The sequence below is a fragment of the Trachemys scripta genome, chromosome 3 (assembly GCF_013100865.1).
Source record: "Trachemys scripta elegans isolate TJP31775 chromosome 3, CAS_Tse_1.0, whole genome shotgun sequence".
Taxonomy (NCBI): domain Eukaryota; kingdom Metazoa; phylum Chordata; order Testudines; family Emydidae; genus Trachemys; species Trachemys scripta.
In genome coordinates, this window is record NC_048300.1 from 155,468,023 (window position 1) to 155,491,440 (window position 23,418).

The 23,418-nt window shown below is 41.7% G+C and overlaps 1 protein-coding gene across 6 annotated transcripts in view; it reads right to left on the reverse strand.

Annotated features, from left to right (window-relative positions):
- The window catches only part of LOC117875202 (isoaspartyl peptidase/L-asparaginase-like), a 230,381-nt gene that overhangs the window by 195,040 nt on the left and 11,923 nt on the right, over positions 1-23,418 (reverse strand). For all 6 annotated transcript variants that reach the window (XR_004645209.1, XR_004645210.1, XM_034766243.1 and 3 more), the window contains exon 2: positions 16,372-16,591. Coding sequence is in view for 4 of the 6 variants with exons in the window: in XM_034766243.1 (XP_034622134.1) it covers positions 16,372-16,564 (193 nt within the window). In the remaining 2 variants the exon portion in view is untranslated. The remainder of the gene's footprint in view (positions 1-16,371; positions 16,592-23,418) is intronic.

Below are 23,418 nucleotides of genomic sequence, written 5' to 3' on the forward strand. Positions count from 1 at the left end.
AAAGTTCATAGATGCGTGGTTTACCTCAGATGTTTGGGGCTTTAGGTTTGTGATAGCTGATAAAGAAGGCAATGATGCCTAGACACAAATTAATTGAAATAGTGATTTAGGAAGTGGTTAGTCTAATACAGTACAATATCTGCATGTTAAAAGAAGAAAAGATCTGGCCCTACTTTGCAAACATTCAGTATATAATACATTCCCAATCTAAACAAAAATGGGATCCTTTATTAGATTGAGCTGTATAACATCTATTGTCAGAACAGCTGGGAGCTTATCTCCACTATCAGCTCTGCTGTAGTGCTACTTTTTTATTAGGCTATTATGGACCATAGTGGAGAGGTTTACAATTGGTTTCACTTATGGTTTACAGGCTGTCTGCCTGTTTGTGTGTAAATTGAACATTTCAGAGGTATCTGACCTGCTTCTGTTCACTGCAGCTTTTAAAAACTTTTCAATGTGTCAGATGTCTGAGCATGATGCAGTAATTTAGGGGTTTGAAATGATATATCAGGGACCACATTTTCCAGTTGGTGTGTATATAAATAGATTTTAAGTTTCTAGATTCTACCATTTGCAAAGGAGAGTAGGCAAAACGTTGGGTACACGAGTGATTTATATGTACAAATGGAGGTCAGCTGAAAAAATTGTTCCTGGACGTGAATCAGTTACTAATTATTCTTAATATTTCTATTTTACTTTGAATCTCTGCTGCTTCCTGCAGCACAGAGTTATCCATGGAAAGAAATGTGAACTACATAATATACTTCTGAATAGAATAACTATGGGTATGTCTAAACTTCACACCAAGGGTTCAATTCCCATCTTTAGGAGACATACCTGCACTAGCTCTGGTCAAGCTAGTTCACTAAAAATAGAGTGTAGCTACAGCACTGCGACCAGCAAGAGAGTTAGCTGACCCAACTACATGCCTGGTCTCTTGGATGGCTACATACTCAGGATGGCTAGCCCCTCCAACCATGACCACTGCCACAGCTACACTCTAGTATTAGCACCTTAACACAAGCTAGCATGGGTATGTCTCATCAAACTGGGAGTCACACCTCCCAGCTTCAAGTAGATTTACTCTCAGACTCTCTTCTTACCACAAATTATTGCTTCATATCTGTTTTCTTCTCGATTCATTCTACTAGGCATCTCCTAAAAACAGCTAGATTTAAGGCTGCAAAACAGTCCATTAGAACCCCTTCTTTTTATTCAAACTTGCTGAGATTTTTAATTTTCAAGCCAAAATTTTAAGGTATTGTTCTCTGCGGAAAGGGAACTTGATCTGGAAAGATTCAGCAAGTAAAATTCAGCAATTTTTGAATGATCTCAGAATGGAGAGAGGGGAAATCCTGTGACCTCTTCTGATCAGCCCTTGATCCTGCTTTCGTGGAAGTAAATGACAGCTTGCTATTCAACAGAGCTGGCCTGAGACTAAAGTGAATATCTAAGGGTGGCTGAGATGTACATATGTACACAGCTAAATATTTGTACACTAAACTCCTTAAGTGCATTAGAATTTAACCTAGTACGCAAAGAAACTGTGAGAACCACCTACAGTTTTGCATGAGGTCCAGTAGGAGCCCTGAACTACCTAACTGTATATTTGCCCCCTCTTTTCCCTCCCATCCCCAATAATATCTACTTAACTTGTTTACACTATTATGGCTCCATGAAGTCTTCCCCACAACCTCCTATAGAGCTACAGCTATCAAAATGGCTGGCTGGGCTTAGAAAGTCATCTGGAAAGTTTTCTATTCTGGCAAACCTTCCTAACGCTTCCTGTAGGATTTCTGGCTACTGTATCCTCTCTCCGCATAGCAGTCCTTTTTTGATACCTTCAAAACTCCTGGCCCCAGTGATATTTTTGGGCAATGAGTTTCACAGGTTAATTAGGTGGTGTGAAAAGGGTTATTTCTTTTTATTAATTTTGTTATCACCTTCTATAATTCTGTGAGTTAGTACTTTAAATACTCTGTAGGCTGATGTGCCTTCATGCAAATAAATCCTCATCCTCTAAGACTGGGTGAATACTGCAAACAATTTTAAATAAATTCAAACAAACTCACTCCAGCTGTGTTCAATCCTCTTTTGTGATCTATTTTATAGCTATTCCAGCAAATTATTTTACTGTCAGGCATGTTCACCAAAATAGCTAGTTTTAAGTGACTACTGAGGAAAGTGACTTTTTACATTCAAAATTGTGAGTATTTATACTGGAAAGTTTGTTTCATACTCATTCACTTACAGAACAGACACATTGTAACCTGTGTTGTATTATTGGTTAACATACATAAGAACATAAGAATGGCCATACTGGGTCAGACCAAAGGTCATCCAGCCCAGTATCCTGTCTAACGACAGTGACCAATGCCAGGTGCCGCAGAGGGAGTGAACCTAACAGGTAATGATCAAGTGATCTCTCTCCTGCCATCCATCTCCACCCTCTGACAGACAGAGCTAGGGACACCATTTCTTACCCGTCCTGGCTAATAGCCATTAATGGACTTAACCTCTGTGAATTTATCTAGTTCTCTTTTAAACTCTGTTATAGTCCTAGCCTTCACAATCTCCTCAGGCAAGGAGTTCCACCGGTTGACTGTGTGCTGTGTGAAGAACTTCTTTTTATTTGTTTTAAACCTGCTGCCTATTAATTTCATTTGGTGGCCCCTAGTTCTTATATTATGGGAACAAGTAAATAACTTTTCCTTATTCACTTTCTCTATGCCACTCATGATTTTATATGTCTATAATATCCCCCCTTAGTCTCCTCTTTTCCAAGCTGAAAAGTCCTAGCCTCTTTAATCTCTCCTCATATGGGACCCATTCCAAAACCTTAATCATTTTAGTTGCCCTTTTCTGAACCTTTTCTAATGCCAGTATATCTTTTTTGAGATGAGGAGACCACATCTGTATGCAGTATTCAAGATATGGGCATACCATGGATTTATATAAGGACAATAAGATATTGTCTGTCTTATTCTCCATCCCCTTTTTAATGATTCTTAACATCCTGTTTGCTTTTTTGACTGACACTGCACACTGCATGGACATTTTCAGAGAACTATCCATGCTGACTCCATGATCTCTTTCCTGATTAGTTGTAGCTAAATTAGCCCCCATCATATTGTATGTATACTTGGGGTTATTTTTTCCAATGTGCGTTACTTTACATTTATCCACATTAAATTTCATTTGTCATTTTGTTGCCCAATCACTTAGTTTTGTGAGATCTTTTTGAAGTTCTTCACAGTCTGCTTTGGTCTTAACTATCTTGAGCAGTATTGTCTGCAAACTTTGCCACCTCACTGTTTACCCCTTTCTCCAGATCAGTTTATGAATAAGTTGAATAGGATCGGTCCAAGGACTGACCCTTGGGGTACACCACTAGTTACCCCTCTCCATTCTGAAAATTTACCATTTATTCTTACCCTTTGTTTCCTGTCTTTTAACCAGTTCTCAGTCCATGAAAGGATCTTCCCTCTTATTCCATGACAACTTACTTTACTTAAGAGCCTTTGGTGAGGGACCTTGTCAAAGGCTTTCTGGAAATCTAAGTATACTATGTCCACTGGATCCCCCTTGTCCACATGTTTGTTGATTCCTTCAAAGAACTCTAATAGATTAGTAAGACATGATTTCCCTTTACAGAAACCATGTTGACTTTTGCCCAACAATTTATGTTCTTCTATGTGTCTGACAATTTTATTCTTTACTATCGTTTCAACTAATTTGCCCACTACTGACGTTGGACTTACTGGTCTGTAATTGCCAGGATCACCTCTAGAGCTCTTTTTAAATATTGGCGTTAAATTAGGTTAGTACAGATTACTAAGCAAACTAAACTAAATGAACTGCATTTGAGAAAGCTATAAAGAATTACTGAAGGAATAAGTAAAAGCCACCATAGAGAGACATTCTTGCTCTGCTTTGTAAGTAATTTTGTGGCTAAAATGAATGATTTCCTTGAAATGTGATTCAATTGACTTCATAGGTTTTGAATTAGGCACTTAAATGGCCTAATAACTATCGACACTTGTGACAGGAATTAGAAAAGATCACTTTGAGAAATCTGCATTTCCTGTATATTCTAAGGCAGGGACACATCCCTCCACCCGTGCTGCTTCCCGCAGCCCCCATTGGCCTGGAGTGTCAAACCACGGCCAGTGGGAGCCACGATCGGCCGAACCTACGGACGTGGCAGGTAAACAACCAGCCCGGCCCGCCAAGGTGCTTACCCTGGCGGGCCGCATGCCAAAGGTTGCCGATCCCTGTTCTAAGGCATTGGCATATGCACAAATAGCCTCTATTTTGGTGTCATTTTGTTAAATGCCTTATATGAGTTAACATTTCTCAAATGGTTGAACTCTAATGTGCTACCTGGCATACTGGTTTTTAAATTTCAAAGCACCTTCACTTAAGTCATCATGTCTCTCCCTGGTTTCTCCAGACGAGGACATCATCAACATAAGTGGTCATCTAGTTCCCCTAATGTGTCTGCTTCCTTCTTGTGAAATACTTTTTCTGGGACCATAGGTACCATAAGGAACAGTATCGGATGCCTTATCTAGAGGTATATATTGTTTCTAAAAGGTTGAAGTTTTAGTTTCAACTTCTATTTATTTCATTTCTTCCAGAGTTGGGAGTTGAAAGTATGCTCATTATCGAATTCCTTTTATAACTAAGTATATTCTCAGAGAATCCTTTATTTTTCTACTGCCACCTTTGACTGCACCCAGCCAGGTGGTTCACTAGCTGACTTTATAACTTTTAAAATCACCGTGCATTATAGCTTCTGCAGATCTCATTCTCTGGATATCAGGAGAATTTTCCTTGCTGGAGTAATAAATGTGGTTACCTCGGGGTTTAAACAAATGTGATGTGTGTCCTTAATGCAACCAATTTAATCAAACACATTATTGAGTTCTTCCAGTATATTATTTTCATTTAGCTCACGAGGCCTCCATTATACGTTTGATCAGTTTTAATTTTTCACAAGCTTTAATCCATAATAGAGGCTGAACCTCCTCATTCACCATCACAAAATAAAATAATTTCATGGCACATTTGTTCACAGAGCTCCTAAAATCGTACCAGTAATACTGACCATTACCACAATATTTGAAATATTTCCTTAAGCTCCCCATACTTGCCATAGGAAATGCTTTGGATGTTGCATTTGCCTTAGTTGTCTAAGGCAAATACAGAAAGAGTTGCCATTGTCCACTCCATCATGTCCCAGTTTATAGTAATCTCTCTCTAAAAATAAGCTAATTTTACATTTAATAATCTACTTCTGATTTTTTGGCAGTATATGGGATTATATCTTGGGATTCTGTGTCAAGTTTAATTGACAGGACCTCCATTCAGTTACAAAGCAACTTAATATTCACAAACCTAGACTTCTACCCCAAATCCGTGTTTGCAAAGGTTTCATCATTATTCACTGCATCAAAATGGTTGAAAACTGCAAAAGTAAATTTATAGAAGACTGGCCAATTTTGAGCTCACTGTTGTCAATTTTTAAAAGAGCTGTTCTCCTGTCCAGCCAGCTCAACTGAGAGTGGTTCTAGGACACTTGGATTGGTTTAATCAAAACTTAATAATAACTGAAGTGCTGAAAAAGCAAAGAAGTTGGTAATATGTACTGGGAGCTGAGCACAGAGCAAGACTACCTGACTTTACCTTACACTAGTATAGCAACCTTTTCATTTTGGACAATAGGTGTCTTTTGATGTTTGAGAAATAAATGTGCTTATAAAAATAATTACATCATATTTGTTCTGTGTTTCCTTTCATTAAACCAGTGTTTCCCAAACTTGGGATGCCGCTTGTATAGGGAAAGCCCCTGGCGGATCGAGCCAGTTTGTTTACCTGCTGCGTCCGCAGGTCCGGCCGATCGCGGCTCCAACTGGCCACAGTTCGCTGCTCCAGGCCAATGGGAGCTGCTGGAAGCTGCGCAGGCCAAGGGACTTACTGGCCGCTGCTTCCAGCAGCTCCCATTGGCCTGGAACGGCGAACTGCGGCCAGTGGGAGCTGCAATCAGCCGGTCCTGCGGACGCAGCAGATAAACAAAAAGGCCCGGCCCGCCAGGGGCTTTCCCTAAACAAGCAGCATCCCAAGTTTGGGAAACACTGCATTAATCCTTTGAGAAGTTTTTTTGGTGGTTTTGTTTGTTTGTTTAAAGTTTATTTTTGAAGATGGGAAAATATCGCATTGATCCTGCTCCCTGGCCCCTTGATTGCACCAGCTGGTTTTGGTAATGGGGCCCTTCCATGGTTCCTTGAATCCAAAACTTTTGGGTAAAAAAGCTCCAATGTGGGGCACAAATCCCTGTGTCCTATCTTGAACCAGTCCTCTATTGCTAGCTCTCAACAGATCACTGTTTGAGGAATGCTGTTAGGCAGCATTTGAATTACATAAAAAGTAAATGTTTCACAGTGGTAGCCGTGATAGTCTGTATCAGCAAAAAGAACGAGGAGTACTTGTGGCACCTTAGAGACTAACAATTTTATCTGGGCATAAGCTTTTGTGGGCTAAAACCCACTTCATCGGATGTATGCAGTGGAAAATACAGTAGGAAAATTTTATATATATATATATATATATATATATATACACACACACACACACACACACACACACAGGACATGAAACGATGGGTGTTGCCATACTAACTACACCTCTACCCCAGTATAACACTGTCCTCAGGACCCAAAAATAAAAAACTTACCGCGTTATAGGTAAAACCGTGTTATATCAAACTTGCTTTGATCCACCGGAGTGCGCAGCCCCACCCCCCCACAGCACTGCTTTACTGCGTTATATCTGAATTTGTGTTGTATCGGGTCACATTATATTGGGGTAGAGGTGTATAACGAGAATAATCAATTAAGGTGGGCTATTAACAGCAGGAGAGAAAAAAAAAAACTTTTGTAGTGATAATCAGGATGACCCATTTCCAACAGTTGACAAGAAGGTGTGAGTAACAGGAGGGGGAAAAAATTAGCATGAGAAAAGTGGCAGGGGCAACATTAAAGGGAGCTTCTGTACTAACATAATGACTCAGAGGTGTCAAACTCCCCGCTTCCCATAAATCTCACTAGGATGCTAAAGATCCTAGTGCTGACACCTTGTTAACTTGGTAAGACAACTCCCACCTGTTTATGCTCTCTGTATGTGTGTATATATATCTCCTCAATATATGTTCCATTCTATATGCATCCGAAGAAGTGGGCTGTAGTCCACGAAAGCTTATGCTCTAATAAATTTGTTAGTCTCTAAGGTGCCACAAGTACTCCTGTTCTTCTTCTTGTTAACTTGGCAATTAAATAATTGACAAGACTTTCAGCAGATAGATTAGGAAAAAGAAGAAAAACAGAAAAAGAGAGGGTGGGGAAACAGAAACAGATGTACTGCAGGGGCTCTCAAACTGGGTATAAGGACCCCTCAGGGGGTCATAAGGTTATTACATGGGGGGTCGCAAGCTGTCAGCCTCCACCCCAAGCCCCGCTTTGCTTCCAGCATTTATAATGGTGTTAAATAGATAAAAAAGTGTTTTTAATTTATAAAGGAGGTCGCAATCAGAGGCTTGCTGTGTGAAAGGGGTCACCAGTACAAAAGTTTGAGAACCACCGATGTAGTGAAAGTGAATGTCTTCCTGCCGAGCAATATTGACAGCAACACTAACATGTTGAACCAGTAATGAATTATGATAAAAAAAAAACACACCTAGAAATTTAGTTAATACAAAAAGGCTGCACAGCACTCTTACCATTTGTGCAATTGGCACCCATAGACACTGCCCATTGAGACCAGTGGGAGATCCACTGGAGACTGGGTTGTATGCGATCCTAAATTCACACCCTAGCACACAAACCAATAATTATTCAAGAGGTGCACATGTAAGTATTCTTTTCCTTGAATAAAGGAATCATTTCTGAGAGGATAAGACCTCTGCTAACAGCCTGCAGATGAAGCAGCAGCAGTTCTTCTGAACAAGCAAAGATCAGGAAGCTGGTTCTATCTCTTCAGGATCATGCTTCAGACTGACAACTAGCTATCTCAGGAGACAACGGGAGCCTATAGACCAAACCAGAGGAGAAGCTGCATGTATAGAAGATCATAGAGGCGACAAAAATCTGGAAGGCCCAATAAATGAACTAATAAACTGTGCAAGCACCACACTGTCCCTAATTAGAGTACTAAATCTACAGTGCCCAAATGTCACCGTCAAAGATGCACTGCTGTGAATAGTACTGTAGCCTGTTTTAATTCACTTAATAGAGTTTCTCAGTATTCCTTTTTATATTTAAGCATGTAGTTGGATCTCTTGACAGGAAATTACTCAACTGAAAAGCTGATTAACTACCAAATAAAGGTTTTTAAATCTTAGTAATACTGTTGATTCTGTATTGCTTTCTATTAAAGAGCAGAATCCTTGATACAATATGGCATTTCTTTTTTCCAATCTCCAGTGTTAACCTCAACCCCATTCCACCAATGACAATTTCCTATCCACAAAGTAAACTAAGTGATAAAAGAAGAAACAGTAGTTTAACAGAGCAACAAAAGAAATAGCTTATTGATCTTAAAGGGCATGTCAAGACAGCATAATCTTCAAAACCTGCTCTCAGTTGCCAATCAATTACTTAAAGTTTTATTTCTACTAATCAAATTAGTTCCTGCATTGTTTGTGTCAAGTAAAAGAATGAAATAGAGAAAAGTGCTGATTTTAGACAACAGCCTTAGTAATTTTAAGTGTTTAATATTCAGTGTACATATTCTTATAATGTCAGTGCATGTTTTAAGCAAATAATTGTGCATCCATGCATTACTGCACATTTAAGACCCCGAATCATACCACACTGAAAACCCACTCAAACAGATTCAGACCATAGTTTATTGAAAACCAGCTTTATACAAGATTTCCTTTACCAAGTAAACCTATGCATCTGCATTAATTAGTGCTGTAGTGAGCAACTCATTAAAAAAAACAACCTCTTTTGAACCACTTCCACTAAGAGCTCCTGCTGAGAATCCCAAATCTTCAGCAATTCAACTCTTAGGCTCAGCCCATATCATCTGAGTAGAACCAGCACTATCCAAAATCAAGCTGCTCAGAACAGGGCATTCTACAAAGCTAAATTAGCTATGATGAGACAGAGAGGCAAGATGACAGTTTTCAGACACTTTTTAAGAAGTTGGATCATATTTAGGAGATATGACAAGAGAGCAGTTGACGAGGGGAGGGAGACAAGTACAGAAGGGAAACAAGGAAAAAACAAAGGGATGAAAAGCAGAAATGGAGCCAAAATGTGAAAGAAAGATAACAGGGAAAGGAGAGAGCATTACAAATATGAGACAGAATGGTAGCAGTGAACAAAATCTGCAAGTAGGAGTAAAGAATGGGCAGTACTGCCAACCCTAAGCATTGCAAATCAGGAGTCAGACTCCATTTCATCATGAAAATGTCTTCAAACAACATGAAGTTTGTTTTACTTGCCTATTGGTTTTTGAGCCTTTAGGGTTTACATTTCCAAGCTTTTCTCCACCACTATGATGTCTAGAAACATTTTTTTTTTTAAAGAATTAAAGCTGAGGTTTTCACATATTAATATGACTCCAGGATCTGGGGCTTTAAGAAGAAAAATTAAATATCACTAACTATTGTTATTTTGTCACAAGTCTCACAATATAAAGGAAAGTATGTGGAGAAATAGAAATACCGGGAAGATAATGGCAGGAAGGGAAAGAAACATGGAATGAATCATACGGAAAGATGTGATCCCAGAAATTAAAATGCTAGGTGACAGACCAAGAGTTCTCTTCAAAAAAGAATTTTTGTGTGACATTTTTTCCATTCCTGAATTTCATTTGATGAATCATCACTGACTCTGATATTAATCTGCCTTTCCTCCCTGAAACTGAACTAACTTTAAAAGACCTCAAAATCTGGGCACTCTCTCTCATGAAGTCCCTAATCAGTTCCAAAAAAGGCCTGTCCTAATATTTGTTTGAAAGAGAGAACACAAGGGGGAAGATAAAGAAAGAGTTCAAGTGAAACTGAGGTGTGGAGATGGAAGACTGGGGAGTGTAAGGAAAAATGTAGCTGCAAGTTACATACAAGCAATCTGGATCTTTATGATTAAGGCCTATGGTGAGAGGAGGGGAAAATTTATAGTAGGGAGAGGAAGGGGGAAAACAAAGAATGGAGGGAAAGCAAAATGGGTAGGAGTAGGAAATTATAAATGTGACGCTCTGTACCTCAGGGGAACACCCTACACCCCCATTTTTATCCTTATAATACGATTGTGTGATATCTAATGCAAAGTTTGTCATGTTGGGTGTCTTCAGAAGGCTCATGATGTACTGAGATTGTTGTTATTGTAATGTTATATAAATTATTGTTATAGTAATGTTATAGGTTGTAATTTCATGTATACAGTTATGAGTTATGAAAATGTGTCCTCATGGCTTGAAGCAAGCCCAGGCAAAAACTCTCCAAGAGCAGAGGGGCTGTTCACACCTCATCAGGACATGTATGGGACAAATGCAGCCCAGCTCAAAGAAACAAAGGATACTGGCTTAGGCAGCAACAAATGATCTGTTGGACTCTCGAGTGAATCACCCCACTTCCTTTGGTCAGTTTGAGACTGCGATGAGGTAATGCTCACCTGACACTGAAGGGGGGGGGCAAAGCCAAGAGGAAGAAAGAACATGATAAAGGGGAGAGGTGTTTGCCATGCTCTTCCTCTCTCTACCACCTCCATCTACAGACATCACCATCAAGCGACTGAAGCGCTGATCAAAGGGGAGAGCCTGGCTGAAGGGCAACCATCCAGCCTCTGATATGATGAGAAGCATCTAAGTTTGTAAAGGCAATGAAAGTGTTAAGATCAGCTTAGAATGCGTTTTGCTTTTATTTCATTTCACCAAATTTGACTTGTTATGCTTTGACTTATAATCACTTAAAATCTATCTTTGTGGTTAATAAATTTGTTTGTTTATTCTACCTGAAGCTGTGCATTTGGTTTGAAGCAGAGACTCGCCTTGGGATAACAAGCCTGGTACATATCAATTTCTTTGTTAAATTGACAAACTCATATAAACTTGCAGTGTCCAGCGGGCATTGCAAGACAGAGGTTCCTAGGGTCGTGTCTGGGGCAGGAGATATTGGCTAATGTCATTTGGTTGCACAATCCAAGGAGCATCTTACATGCCAAAGCCCGGGAGTGGGGGTTCTCTCAGTAGAGAATGGTAAGGTTGGCTCCCAGACTCAAGGATTGGAGTGACCTAGCAGATCATCCGGATAATACCAGGGGAATGTCACCAAAAAAAAATTAAGATAAGAACTAAGAAAGAAAAGAGAGGTGAGCAGTGGAATAGGGCTTCATTTTATTACTAATGGTTGTGCATTTCATTTTGTTAGCATCTTGTTGCTTATCTCCTTATGGAACTTAATCGGTTCAACTTTGGAAAGCTATGGTGGGTGACATTCTACCCTCAGTTGCATCTGTGCCCATCTACTTCTCAGAAAGAAATATTTCTTCAGTGTTTCCTATCTACTGCCACTCGGAAGTAAAAATAAAAAAACCTCTATCTAAGCAATTGGGTTGAAAAATGTGAGATGAAAAATAGGGTACAGAATTGCCTGCCAGAGGGCAACTTTAAACTTCCTTGTGTTAAATCAAATTCTATCTTCTCCTTACTATACCTTCCGGCAAGTAGAAAAGAAGGGGAATATTTTTATCACTGTTATTTGTGGTACAGCAGAATTCAGCTATTAGAGACACCACAGTGACAACTGAATAATTTCACTTTAACTATGTCACAAAACTGAATGGGCATTTTCACAGTACACAACAGTAAGGGAAAAAATCAAATGAAAATACATATCAAACTTCATAAACTATTTGTTCCACCTTAAATTGTATTAAATGCAAAGAGAAACAGTTGGCATTTTACATGAGCTAGTCAGGAAAGAATGTTCTTTAGTGCTATTGTGAGTGTGTAAGATTTTGGATGCTGAGCTTAAAAAAAATCAATCTAAAAAATGGAGGCACCCAAAATTAGGTCCTGATCGTGCAAACACTTACATATGTGCTCATATTTACTACTGTGAGTAACTCGATTGCGGTTAATGGGACAATTCACAATAGTAAAGTTAACCATGTTCATACGAGTTTACAGGATTGAAACCTGGTGGATACTTTAGAGCTAAGGCTTTGTCTTTATTGCAAAGTTAACTCAAGATATAACTTGAGTGTTACTACATCCTGACTCCCATCCACACAGAAAAATCTCTAGCTTGACTGGTGGTGCTTTAAAATTGAGCTAGCCCCACTGAAGATCAAGTGCTGCTGAGACTTGAGCTACTATGTGCTGTACAGACACATCCCCCCCACAACTTTCCAAAATTCCCCCGGGGCCTCTGTTGTGTCTACCTACCTATCTCTAATTCTATAAAAGTCACCTCCAGGCAGTATAACTAACCTGCTTTGGTATTTGGACCACACCTTAGTACACAACTTTCTGTACCTGTAACATCTGTATAGTGCTCCTGTTGCACTTATTCAAATCATATGGCACCCAAAAGAGCAAATCAGCATGCTTCTACTTGGACTGAGACAGACATCATAGTTATTGAGGACATGTAGTATGAGGCCAGCAAGACATATGTATTTGAGTGCAAGACTGGAAATTGAATCTCCAGTAAGTTAGATCATAGAATCATAGAAGATTAGGGTTGGAAGAGACCTCAGGAGGTCATCTAGTTCAACCCTCTGCTCAAAGCAGGACCAACACTAACTAAATCATCCCAGCCAGGGCTTTGTCAAGCTGGGCCTTAAAAACCTCTAAGGATGGAGATTCCACCACCTCCTTAGGTAACCCATTCCATTATAGATGAAGAAGAGATTCACCAGACTGGACCTTAGTGCCAGCAGAAGATAAAATTCCTGAAGAATCTGTACTGCCAGGCAAAGAACCACAACACCCAGTCCAGTAACTCCCCTTTTCTATCAGGAGCTGCACTGGGTGCTCAGCAGTGCCCAAAGCAGGGAGCCTATGTACCAAGGGCTCTTGAGGTGTCCAGGATGCAATGAGTGGGAGCAACCAAATGCTGAGGACTCAGAGGAGGAGCTGAAACTAGGGCTGGCCACAGCAATCTCAACTGAGGCAGAGCAGACACTCACCACTTCTTGGCACAGCCAATCCAATTTGTTTGGGGGAGGAGATGGAGGAACAGACCAGGGAGAATGTTGCAGGGGGACAAGCATTGCCTCAGATGGGTAAGAGAATAACTCAACATTGTTGATATGATTAGGGAGATATAACAACAGAAGAGGCCACCATTGCCATTTACAGTCGTGCAGGATACTGTATGTGGGAGGGTAGAAGTTTTATGCAATACAAGACAAGCAAGGCCAGAAAACACAGGGACAAACATAGTTACATAGGGCACACACAGCAGCGTGCTTTTTCTCAAACTGGCACTAGCATTTTTAAGGGCAGCCCAAACTTTAGAAAATAACACCGGCTTAGGGAATAGGTCTGTTTCCTGGCTGGTGGAATATCAAGTTCCAGAGCACTTGCAAAGTCTGTCAGAAATACAGGTCCAACATCCAGCTGCCCCTGCTGGACCACTAAGGGGAAATACAGGTGCGGTTGCCCTGAACTGTGACACCATGCAAGAGGTATCTATGTAGACCAGTGGTAACAAGACTGAAACTGAAGGGGCAACAATCAAACTGCTTTTTTAAATTAAAAATGTAAAAAAAGATTTTCTCATTATGAAGATGGGGAAGATCCTTAGGACCAAGCAGCTTCAGGGCAGAGAAATGCAGAGATGGAGGAGAAGGAATGCCCAGGAGAAAACCCTTGTCACTTTTCCCAGGCTGTGATGCAGAAAATTAAAGAGGAAAAACTTTTATCCCCTCCAGACAGAAAAATATACTATTCTCAATCCAAGTGAGGCATTCATCTAGGAGGACAACACCATGATCCAGAACCTTGGATGCAGAAGGAATAAATGTTGATGAAGATACATGGGGATTTCATCAAGAGGTCAAACCACCTCTTCAATCTGCAGAGAGAGGTGCTGGAATGGGATTGGCAGAATCAGGCTGCAGCTGACAGCATGTTGGAGAGGATGGTTGTGCATTGCATCTCCCACTACCATTCCGTAAGTGGCAGGACCACCAGCAACAGCAACAAAAGCACTAGCAGCAGAGGGACCTGTTTGAGCATGTGCTGGGACTGATGGCCAGCAGGTTCCAGAACAACCGAAGTCTGACTGCAGCACCAGCAATTGTCCAAATCCTGTTCCCAGTTCAGGTCCAGTTCCAGCCTCTTCTCCATGCCAGCATGTCCTAAAGTTGATGACCTCTAGGTGGGAGGTTACCCAGTCCATGAATGGAACTGCACATCACCATCTATACCCTAGCAAAAAAAAACATCCTTCCCATCAACCTGAAGCAGTTCCTGGTACCTTGTGTTTTTAAGAAGCTGTCATTATGCACACAGAGATTAATTAATTGGGACCCAGGGACAGGCACCGACTCCATGGATGCTCCATGGCTGAAAAAAAATGGTGGGTGCTGAGCAATCACTGGCAGCACCCCTATCAGAGCCTTCCCCTCCACCCAGTGTCTCCTGCCCACCGGGGAGAGAGTGGAACTGGGCGGGGAAGAGGTGGGGCAGGGGTGGGAAGAAGCAGGTGGGGGTGGGACCTTCAGGGGAAGGGGTGGAGTGGGACGGGACCTAGGCAAGCCCGGGGGGAGGGAACACACCCAGCAGATTAGAAACATTGCACCTATGAACCCAGGGACCTCTGGGTGCAAGCTTGCAGAGGGCTGCATAAGGGTTACAGAGATCCCCTAGATTTGGTATTTGTATACTTGTTCAAAGAGCGTTATGTAAGGTCTCTAATGAAAGCCTGTCACACTGCTCATCATAATCTCTATGAGATGTATGTACGGATAGTATGTGAGGAGTTATGTATATATACTGAAACTTATGTTTTTAGAGTCTGACTTGGGGCTGGTCACCAGAAGATGATAAACAAGTTTCTTTTATCAGTCTGTCTACATGCAAACTGAGTATTGTATGCGTCACAATGAACACCTATTTACAGTCTGAGCTAAATGCTAATCAAGTATTTGCAAAGTCTCTAGGGGAGATTCTAGAGAGGAAAACAAGCAGATATTACCCTGTTTGCAAGGGAAGACAATGGCTTTTGGACTATAACTTAGTGATGGAGACAAACTCTGGATCTTTCCACTAAGGAGGCAAGAAGACAGTTTGACTTGTCTCATGAACAGAAGATCCCAGCTAAGCCTGGCTGGCTAGATTTTGGGTGAGCTTTTGCTCTACATAGCATGGCAATGAATTGGTGGTTAAGTTTAAGCTCTAGTATGCATGTTATTTTCTAGGTAGCCCTTTGTTTTCAATATTTCTGCTTGCTATAATTTGAATCTCTCTTGTGCATTAAATAAGCTTATAGTTGCTTTCTCTATAAACAAAGTGACTCACACACTCCCAAACAGCAATCCCTTCCATGCAACAGTCCACGTCTCCTGTCCGAGAGCATATAAGCAGCTTGCACACACTGGCATGACCGGGGACAACTGCCGGTGAGCCTGGTGCCCAGTGGACAGATCTCAGGGCGGTACAACCATGTTGGAGGAGCTGCCTGGGCTGGGTGCTGGTTCCTGCGAGCAGCGGCCTGACATGCTGTTGCTTTTGCCCCATGGTTCCTGTTATAGCCCTGCAGATAGCTGTTTTGATATAAATTTTGTATCCACGCAAGGCTCTACAGACAAGCTCCCTCATGCTACGGACAGGTGGTAGTGAGGTGCCTCATAAACCTGCATACCCCTGGGAAGCATCACAGTAATGGCAGTTATTTAAACATTTATTAACCTATAGGATTTTTGTGGACTGATGGTATTAAGAACTCTGATTTAACAGATTAAACCTTGAAATTGAATTGTTAAATACTAAGAGAAAACACCAAAAAGCCTCCATTTTTTGTTCACTACTCTTGCTAAAAAGCAAAAGGATATCTGCTGAAGTGCAACCTTAGCTATAGATCTCTCAACCACCCACACAACAGTAAATACTTTTTAAAAAATAGCAATTACTGAACAGCATGAAGAAGCAGCATAGCATCCAGCACTGAATCAGCTCCATGGGAAATGTGTAAATAAAGTCTTTGGTGGGCAGATGCAACAACACTTAAGAAGCAGCATAAAAATAAACACAAAATGGAGAAAACTCTTGGGGCAACACTGTGGATATATCAAAACTAAGATGATTTATAGTATTTAAGAAATTATTTTTTTAAAAAGTTACTGCAGTTACCTGCATCAAACACAGCATCGTCTTCTAAGGCCCGCACAGCAATTTCAACAGCCTTCATTGAACTTCCTCCCATTTCCAGCACTGCAAAGCCATTCTTAACTGCATTTTTAACTCCCAGGATGCTTCTTTCAGCAAACTCATCTGGTATTGCCCAAGCTCCACCATGGACTACAAGAACGGGTTTTGTGCCCATCTTACCAGATCTCCAAAGATGATGGATCTGTTGAAACAAGCAGGTCCTTTTCAATTTAACGTTAATATTGCACCTCAGAACAACATTCAGGAACATTAAGAGATTAATATTTTAGGCCTCAAATCCTGCTTTCTCTGTATGTGTTCGCACATGCGTAGAGTTCCAGCCTCATGGGTCCAGTTACAGGATCAGGCCCATAGTTTCTGAATAGTTCCTTGCATTATAAATATCAAAGATTAATGTTTATCTCCCCGTCCCCTGGCTTCTTCTGTTTTTACGCATTTAAATATATTTTACGGGAAGCTCTGCATAAGCAGACCCTTTTACTTGTGTGTATCTCCTTAGAGGATTGAGGCTGACACAAGTACAGAATTATTGACATATTAAACTATCTTTCAGAGATCAAACCTCAATTGACAGGCAAATTTGGAGCAAGAGTGCCTTTGAAATTCAAATAAAAAGTTTCACATTATTTTAATGTAAAAAGAGTGGTGGTGGTGGGTTTTTTTTTTTTTTCCAATTACATAGAAAAACAAAATCTGAGACACAAAAGTTCATGTGAAATATGTCACCAGTTTTCAACAGATGTAATTCTAATACAATTTGTTTAAATGATACATTATTGGCTGAGCTGGAAGCAATACCTCTGGTTAAGAATACCTAACACTTTCTATTTTAAGCTCCTATTCTAAGTGGAACTTTGCCATAATTTAACTTTTCAGACCTATATTTTCCATCTTTGCTCTCTGCTTCATGTTGAATTCTTTTGGAAGCTTCAGTGAAGACAGTTCAGGTGTTTCTGATAAGGAGCTTAGAGGGAAATAAGTAGTTTTCCCAACATTAAGTATTTTCCTAAACATTTATTTGAAGAACTCTATTACCTCCAGGCTTTGGAATAGAAACTGGACATTTGGATGGGGGTATACCTGGGGTCAAAGTGGTGCCTTATGTTGTCCCCATGAAAATCCACACAGATTTGGTTGAGTTGTAAACCTCTAAAAATTGCTATTTCACATATACAGACAAACTTAACTCTAGTATTTCCTAACTTTTGAGGACTTGTCCTTGCAAGCCTAACATTCTTGCAACATAATTGTCTAGCAGCCAGGTGAGGAAGGAGCAGAGACTAGCTAGCACAGCTGCTGTCTGTTAAAACAACTAGGCATTTGGAGCATTCCCAACCACATAGCTACATTAAGTAAACTAGAGAGACAGCTTGCTTTAGGAGCCTATATACCTGCCATGGGATCACATGGTTGGGCCCTCACCTGTGAATTGGCCAAACCCTGGTTGAATAGTGTATCACAAGACTGGGAGTTAATTGGCTCTGATGATTTATCACACTTGCTGGCACAGGGATGAGTCATCAGGCTTAGGCGGGCTCAGTGGTAATTCAATGATGATTCATCAGAGTATTTTAGAGCACTTAGAAGAGTCCAGTTTTAAACAGAAAGTTGGTCTTAACTCTAAATGGTAACAGAGCTGGCACTCCATTAAAATTTAAGCATTTATACTGATTTCATAACATTGGCATGTTTTCATAGAATACAATGAAGCTCAGTGATAATGGCAAATACTGATGCTTAATTAGATGTGTTACCTAGCAGCTCTGTGTTCTTGGGGAACCAGGGCACAGTACCCCCAGCCTGTCTGATTCATAAAAGACCTCCCCAAACCCAGCCTCTGCAAATCTGCATCTGAAAAAAGACTGACAAAAAGCAATGAAAAGGCAGTGGGAGACACACCTAAACCCCTGGGATAAGGATGACAGGATTAAGGAAACTCCCCTAGCCTCATTTGCATCAAAGATGGGACAAGGAGGCTTCTCCATTAGCATACAGAATGGAGAACAGAGATTCCAAGGCAAGAACTGCATGGAACTCTGGGACCAGAAAAGCAGGGAACCACTGCATCATGGGGGATCTCTGTTTCAGAAGTTAATGAACTCATGCCTGCACATACCCAGCTCAGTAATTATCAGACCAATCCTAGTAATAAATCCTTTATTAGTATCCAGAATAGTGAAGCTCCCTAATTACATTGTGAGAACCCTCCAAGGAACACCACCCAAAACAAGGAATGCTCAGCTCCCATGGTCTAGCCTGAACAAAAACAACTTTAGTATACTCCCTTGTTTACACAGACACAAATCTAGTGTTCTCCCTTGAACCATTGTTGTTTCGCTACAAAAACTCCTACCCACGCTCATGTAAGTATTCTGATGCCTGGATCCAAAATCTGCATCAGTTCTATTGGGACTTCATCTTCTCCTGACTGATCATGCTGGGGGGCTCTGCCCGACCCCACCACTCCGGACCCTCAGCTACCACCACCACCTGGGACCCCTGATCGATTCAAGCTTCATGGAGTGATGAGAACCCAGCTCTCTCTCTCTCTAGGTATAGCATTCTGACCCTGACTTTTGTGATCAGTTATAGTTTTGTAAACCTGACTTTTATGATAAAATTTAAGTTAGATTTAATATTATAACTGTTTTGTTTGTTTAACCATAGGGGAGTCATTACCTGGCAATATGATTAAGCTGGTTACTTCTCTCTCTCTCCCCCTCTCGTGGGTGTTGTTTTTTTTTTTTTGGTTTCCTCATTCACTCTGCACCAACACTCCTTGTACCTAAACTAAAAGATCCCTGCAGCGCCCAAAAATCCTCTGGGGTTTGTTCATGAAGTGGGTTACTACCAGAACAATTGTAACATGAAAGTGGGGATAGAGATATGCTGAACCAGGTATGTATGAGGGTGGGAGCTAGGAAGTGCTGATTAACCCAGTACTCTCAGATGTGCTCTTTTGGAGAGAGAGAGTGAGTGAATCTGATTCTAGGGCTGGAAGAACCCTGCCCTGGGGAACTTAGGTCCTGCTGGATAGCGCCATTGGGAGGGAATATGCAGCAAGGAAAAATAGAGCTCTGTATGAGAACACAAGTGACACAAGCAGTACATTGATAGAAGTACAGAAACCCTCTCCCCCTCCTCCGAAGAGTAACCCTAATAAATGAGCATATCCCAAAGTAATGAGCAAAGCTGGTAACAAATTGGTGGGGAATTCGGGCAGCACGTGACCTTAGTCACGCGGTACTTGTTGAGTAGTTGCTGTGGAGTGGGTAATCTGAGGCACAGGCCTGCGCAAACTCTCTTCCTTTTTCAGGCTAAACTCCTTTAGCGAGGTCTCTCTCTCATAGAATATTTTGTAACATCCTGTAACTTTTAAGAATCATGCTTAGAATAACTGTAGGACCATGCAATAAGGAGTTAAAGAGTTGTGCCTTAAAAGTAAAGATTTTAGAGCAATGCTGGGACTGCGTGAAAGGGCTTTTGGGTAGGGATCATTAGTGAGATAAGGGACGTAGAGATGGCTGGAAAAAAAAAACTTGGCTGCTCGCTTGAGACAGGAGAAAACCAACAGGTTAGAGAACTGGGTAATGAAGAAAGGGAAATGCCCCTGGGAAAGGGAACCAACTGCAGGAAACAGCCCCAGGATTGGAGCTGCCAGACCTCAGCACTCTGCCGGTGGCACCGTGCAGAGGCTGGAGTCCCCTAGATGGACCTGATCCTGGCTGGCCATCAGGAAGGGTTCATCTGTCTTGTTAAAAGTTGTGAGTGTTGTGTGTATGGCGTGTGCATTCTGTTTTGGTGATTGTTGATAGGTGGAGATTGAATGGGGTATTGCTGTGTGGGGCTCTTTCGCTGGTGGGAGACCCTATAACCCACAAAGGATTAAGCCCCGAGTCCGCAGGGAAAGGGTGTTTGCTCTGAGCCCACAGGGAAAGGGTGTTTGCCTGGATCCCACGGAGGAGTAAAGTTAGGTGCCTTTTACCTGGAGCCATACAAACAGGGTAAAGGTGGGTGCCCCTAGAGTGTGTAAGTAAGAGAATTTTGTACATATAACAATTAGGCCAACCAGTAATGTACAGAAAGTTTTCAGCAAAGGAGCACTCTTTGACACTCACCTGGGATGGCCACTGCTTTATTGTGAATTGGGCCAGCCCCAGTGTTTATCAGGTAAAAGAGTGGAAGAGTAAACCACTTGACCCACAGGGAATAGTATAACTGTCTTCTCCATCCTGCTAGCCACTCTTCTTGGCCAGCAAGAAGGACAGGCTTGGGGCTGTTGGAAAATACGCATCAGGTGGGCTTGTCAGTGCCTACCCTGATGTTGAGGCAGGAAAAGGCCAGAGAAATCCTTGACTTATTATGGCCACTCTCATGTAGGTCACTGCTTCATGTTCACCCTGCAATATTGGTCCCAGACTCTCCCAGTATATATGGGGGGGGGGAGTGGGAGTTTGTTGTCTCTGCCCCTTCATAGGTCCCAAACACAAGCCATGATATCCCACCATTGCACCAGCACTCTGCTGTTCATAAGTGTCTGGAGTCTGATGCTGTCCAGGCTCTATGCTGAACCTGTGATCCCTCTGAACCTCTGGAGGTGCTTGCCAGCTGGAACCCAGGAAGTAAAATTGCTGTGCCACATGCATGAATTCTATGGGAATGGGAGCAACCCCCTGGCCCTGTACCGTCGCTACCAGTTCTACACTGTCGGCAAATCCTCAGGTTGCCCCTGGGAAAGCGTTGCCAATTGCACGCAGAGTGCCACCGGGGAGTCACTCAAGTTTTGTTATGAAACTAAGACCACACCAGACTCCGTCCCATTCTTCTGTAAGCTGCTGTGGTCTTGAAAGGGACATACACCACCAAATACAACCTGTGACAGCCTCCCAGGTGGCAGACGGTGCAGGATAGTCCTGGTTTCCTCTGTTGTTTGGGGAGCAACCATGCCCCTATGTGTCATCATTGTTGTCAGAACCCAGACACCTCTATTACCCGGAGATGAACTGCAGCTGTCTCTGATCATGCCAGCGGGAAAGAATATCACACGGTTCCTCATAAACTGGGAACCACTGAACTGGACTTTGGCTGGACATGACTTGATTCATCGAGGTTCCCCAGATTGGGTAGTTCCATTAAAAGGGCACACGTTGTGACAAGTTCATGCCAACAATTTGGTTTAAATTCTGTGGGCACATAGCCATTTCAGAGGGATTCCATGAGCCCAATTTGTACAGAGTGGAATTGGGCCAACAAAAAAACAAACAAACAAAAAAAGAGTTTTAAATGTTGACTCTTTGATCACAAATCTTACTCCCCTCTGCTGTTTAAGAGCCTCAGTTTCAGGACCCCATGTGTTGAAATTGGAACAAGAACATTTATTTCTTCAACCTCGAACTTCTCTGAAGGAGGTTCAAATCTACTTAAAAGGCATCAATATCTCTCACATTCCACCTGCATGCGCCCCCTTGACTGGAACTAGCCATAAGGGTTGAGATGAATGGGTAAGCATGTGGCAAGAGGTTGACCATGTAAATACAGTAAAAAGGGAATTAAGTGATTGGATTGCACCTGTAGAAACAGGAATCTCTTTAGTTGATGCCACAAATATAGAAGTTCTGGCTAATAAACTATCATATGCCATCAAAAATATAGAAAAGATAGGAACCACATTAACAGCATCTTTGAAACAGTTAAGTGAGGAACAGCAGTTAATAAGTAAGGTATTTTCCTGGGTGGGAAAGACTCATAGGAAAAGATGAAGAATTAATGATGTCTGGTGTACAGTCCCTCCAGAATAATGTCTCATTAACCTCAGCATGTGAGCAAGCGCAGGCTCTCACCCAGAAGATAATCATGGGAATGATTCGGCAAGCCATAGCAGGACAAATTCCCATGGAGGCAATCTACTTGATTCGGCCCCATGTAACGGAGGAAGAATTAGTCCTCTGGCCCTGGTGGAGACTAGTTAATGCTTCACCATCAAAGCTTGCAGTTATTCTTGCTAACTGTGGCAGGTAAAGAAATTAGAGTAATCCACGCAGTAGTCCCACTGGGATTACAGATTAATGATAACACAATAATGTACTCCAGAGATCCTAACACTTGGGCCTGGCAGAAAGATAATATGTGGAACACAGTAAATGTAAAGGGGTGTAGGATAAAAGGTTTGGGCTATATCGGTGAAGACCAAGCCTTATAGGAACATGCTGAATGCTTCTTCCCACAATCTGGGAATAAGTCTCACTGTTTATTCGATGTTATCCAGGAAAAAGGGTCTGTTTTCATCTATGTTAGTAAAGCATGTGTGTGTGTAAGAATGAGATGTAATATTGTATTGATTAATGGACATTGGATTTAACCCATGATGCCTGACATTACTTGCTGTTTCTGTAATGTAACCACTATTGTTAGTTGTGATATTAAGTTTACGGTGCCTCTTTGGACTGTACAACATTTAAAAGCCTATCCTGAGCTCTACAAGACGGTTTCCCCTATTTCACTGGGAATGGGTCTCACTGTCATTAAGGGACTATTAACTCACCCTTCCTTCAAACTGAGCTGCTGAAGCTCCAAACCTTGGGGGAGAATGGCAAACTCGAGATTCAACACCACAACCAGGAGATCTCTAGGCTGGCAGCTACACTTAAAAACACAGGACATCGCTCCTGGTGGGAGACTTTGCTTGGGTGGAGCCCCAATGCAACAATTCTTTTGAATACACCTCTACCCCGATATAACACTGTCCTTGGGAGCCAAAAAATCTTACCACATTATAGGTGAAACCGCGTTATATTGAACTTGCTTTGATCCGCCGGAGTGTGCAGCCCCACCCCTCCGGAGCGCTGCTTTACCGCGTTGTAGCCGAATTTGTGTTATATCAGGTCGCATTATATCGGGGTAGAAGTGTATCATGCTTCACCCCATTGTGGCGATGATCGGTTTCCAAATTATACTAGTCTGATTCTACTCGTTTGCTGGATCCAGCGACTGATGAGGTGGCTGCAATGG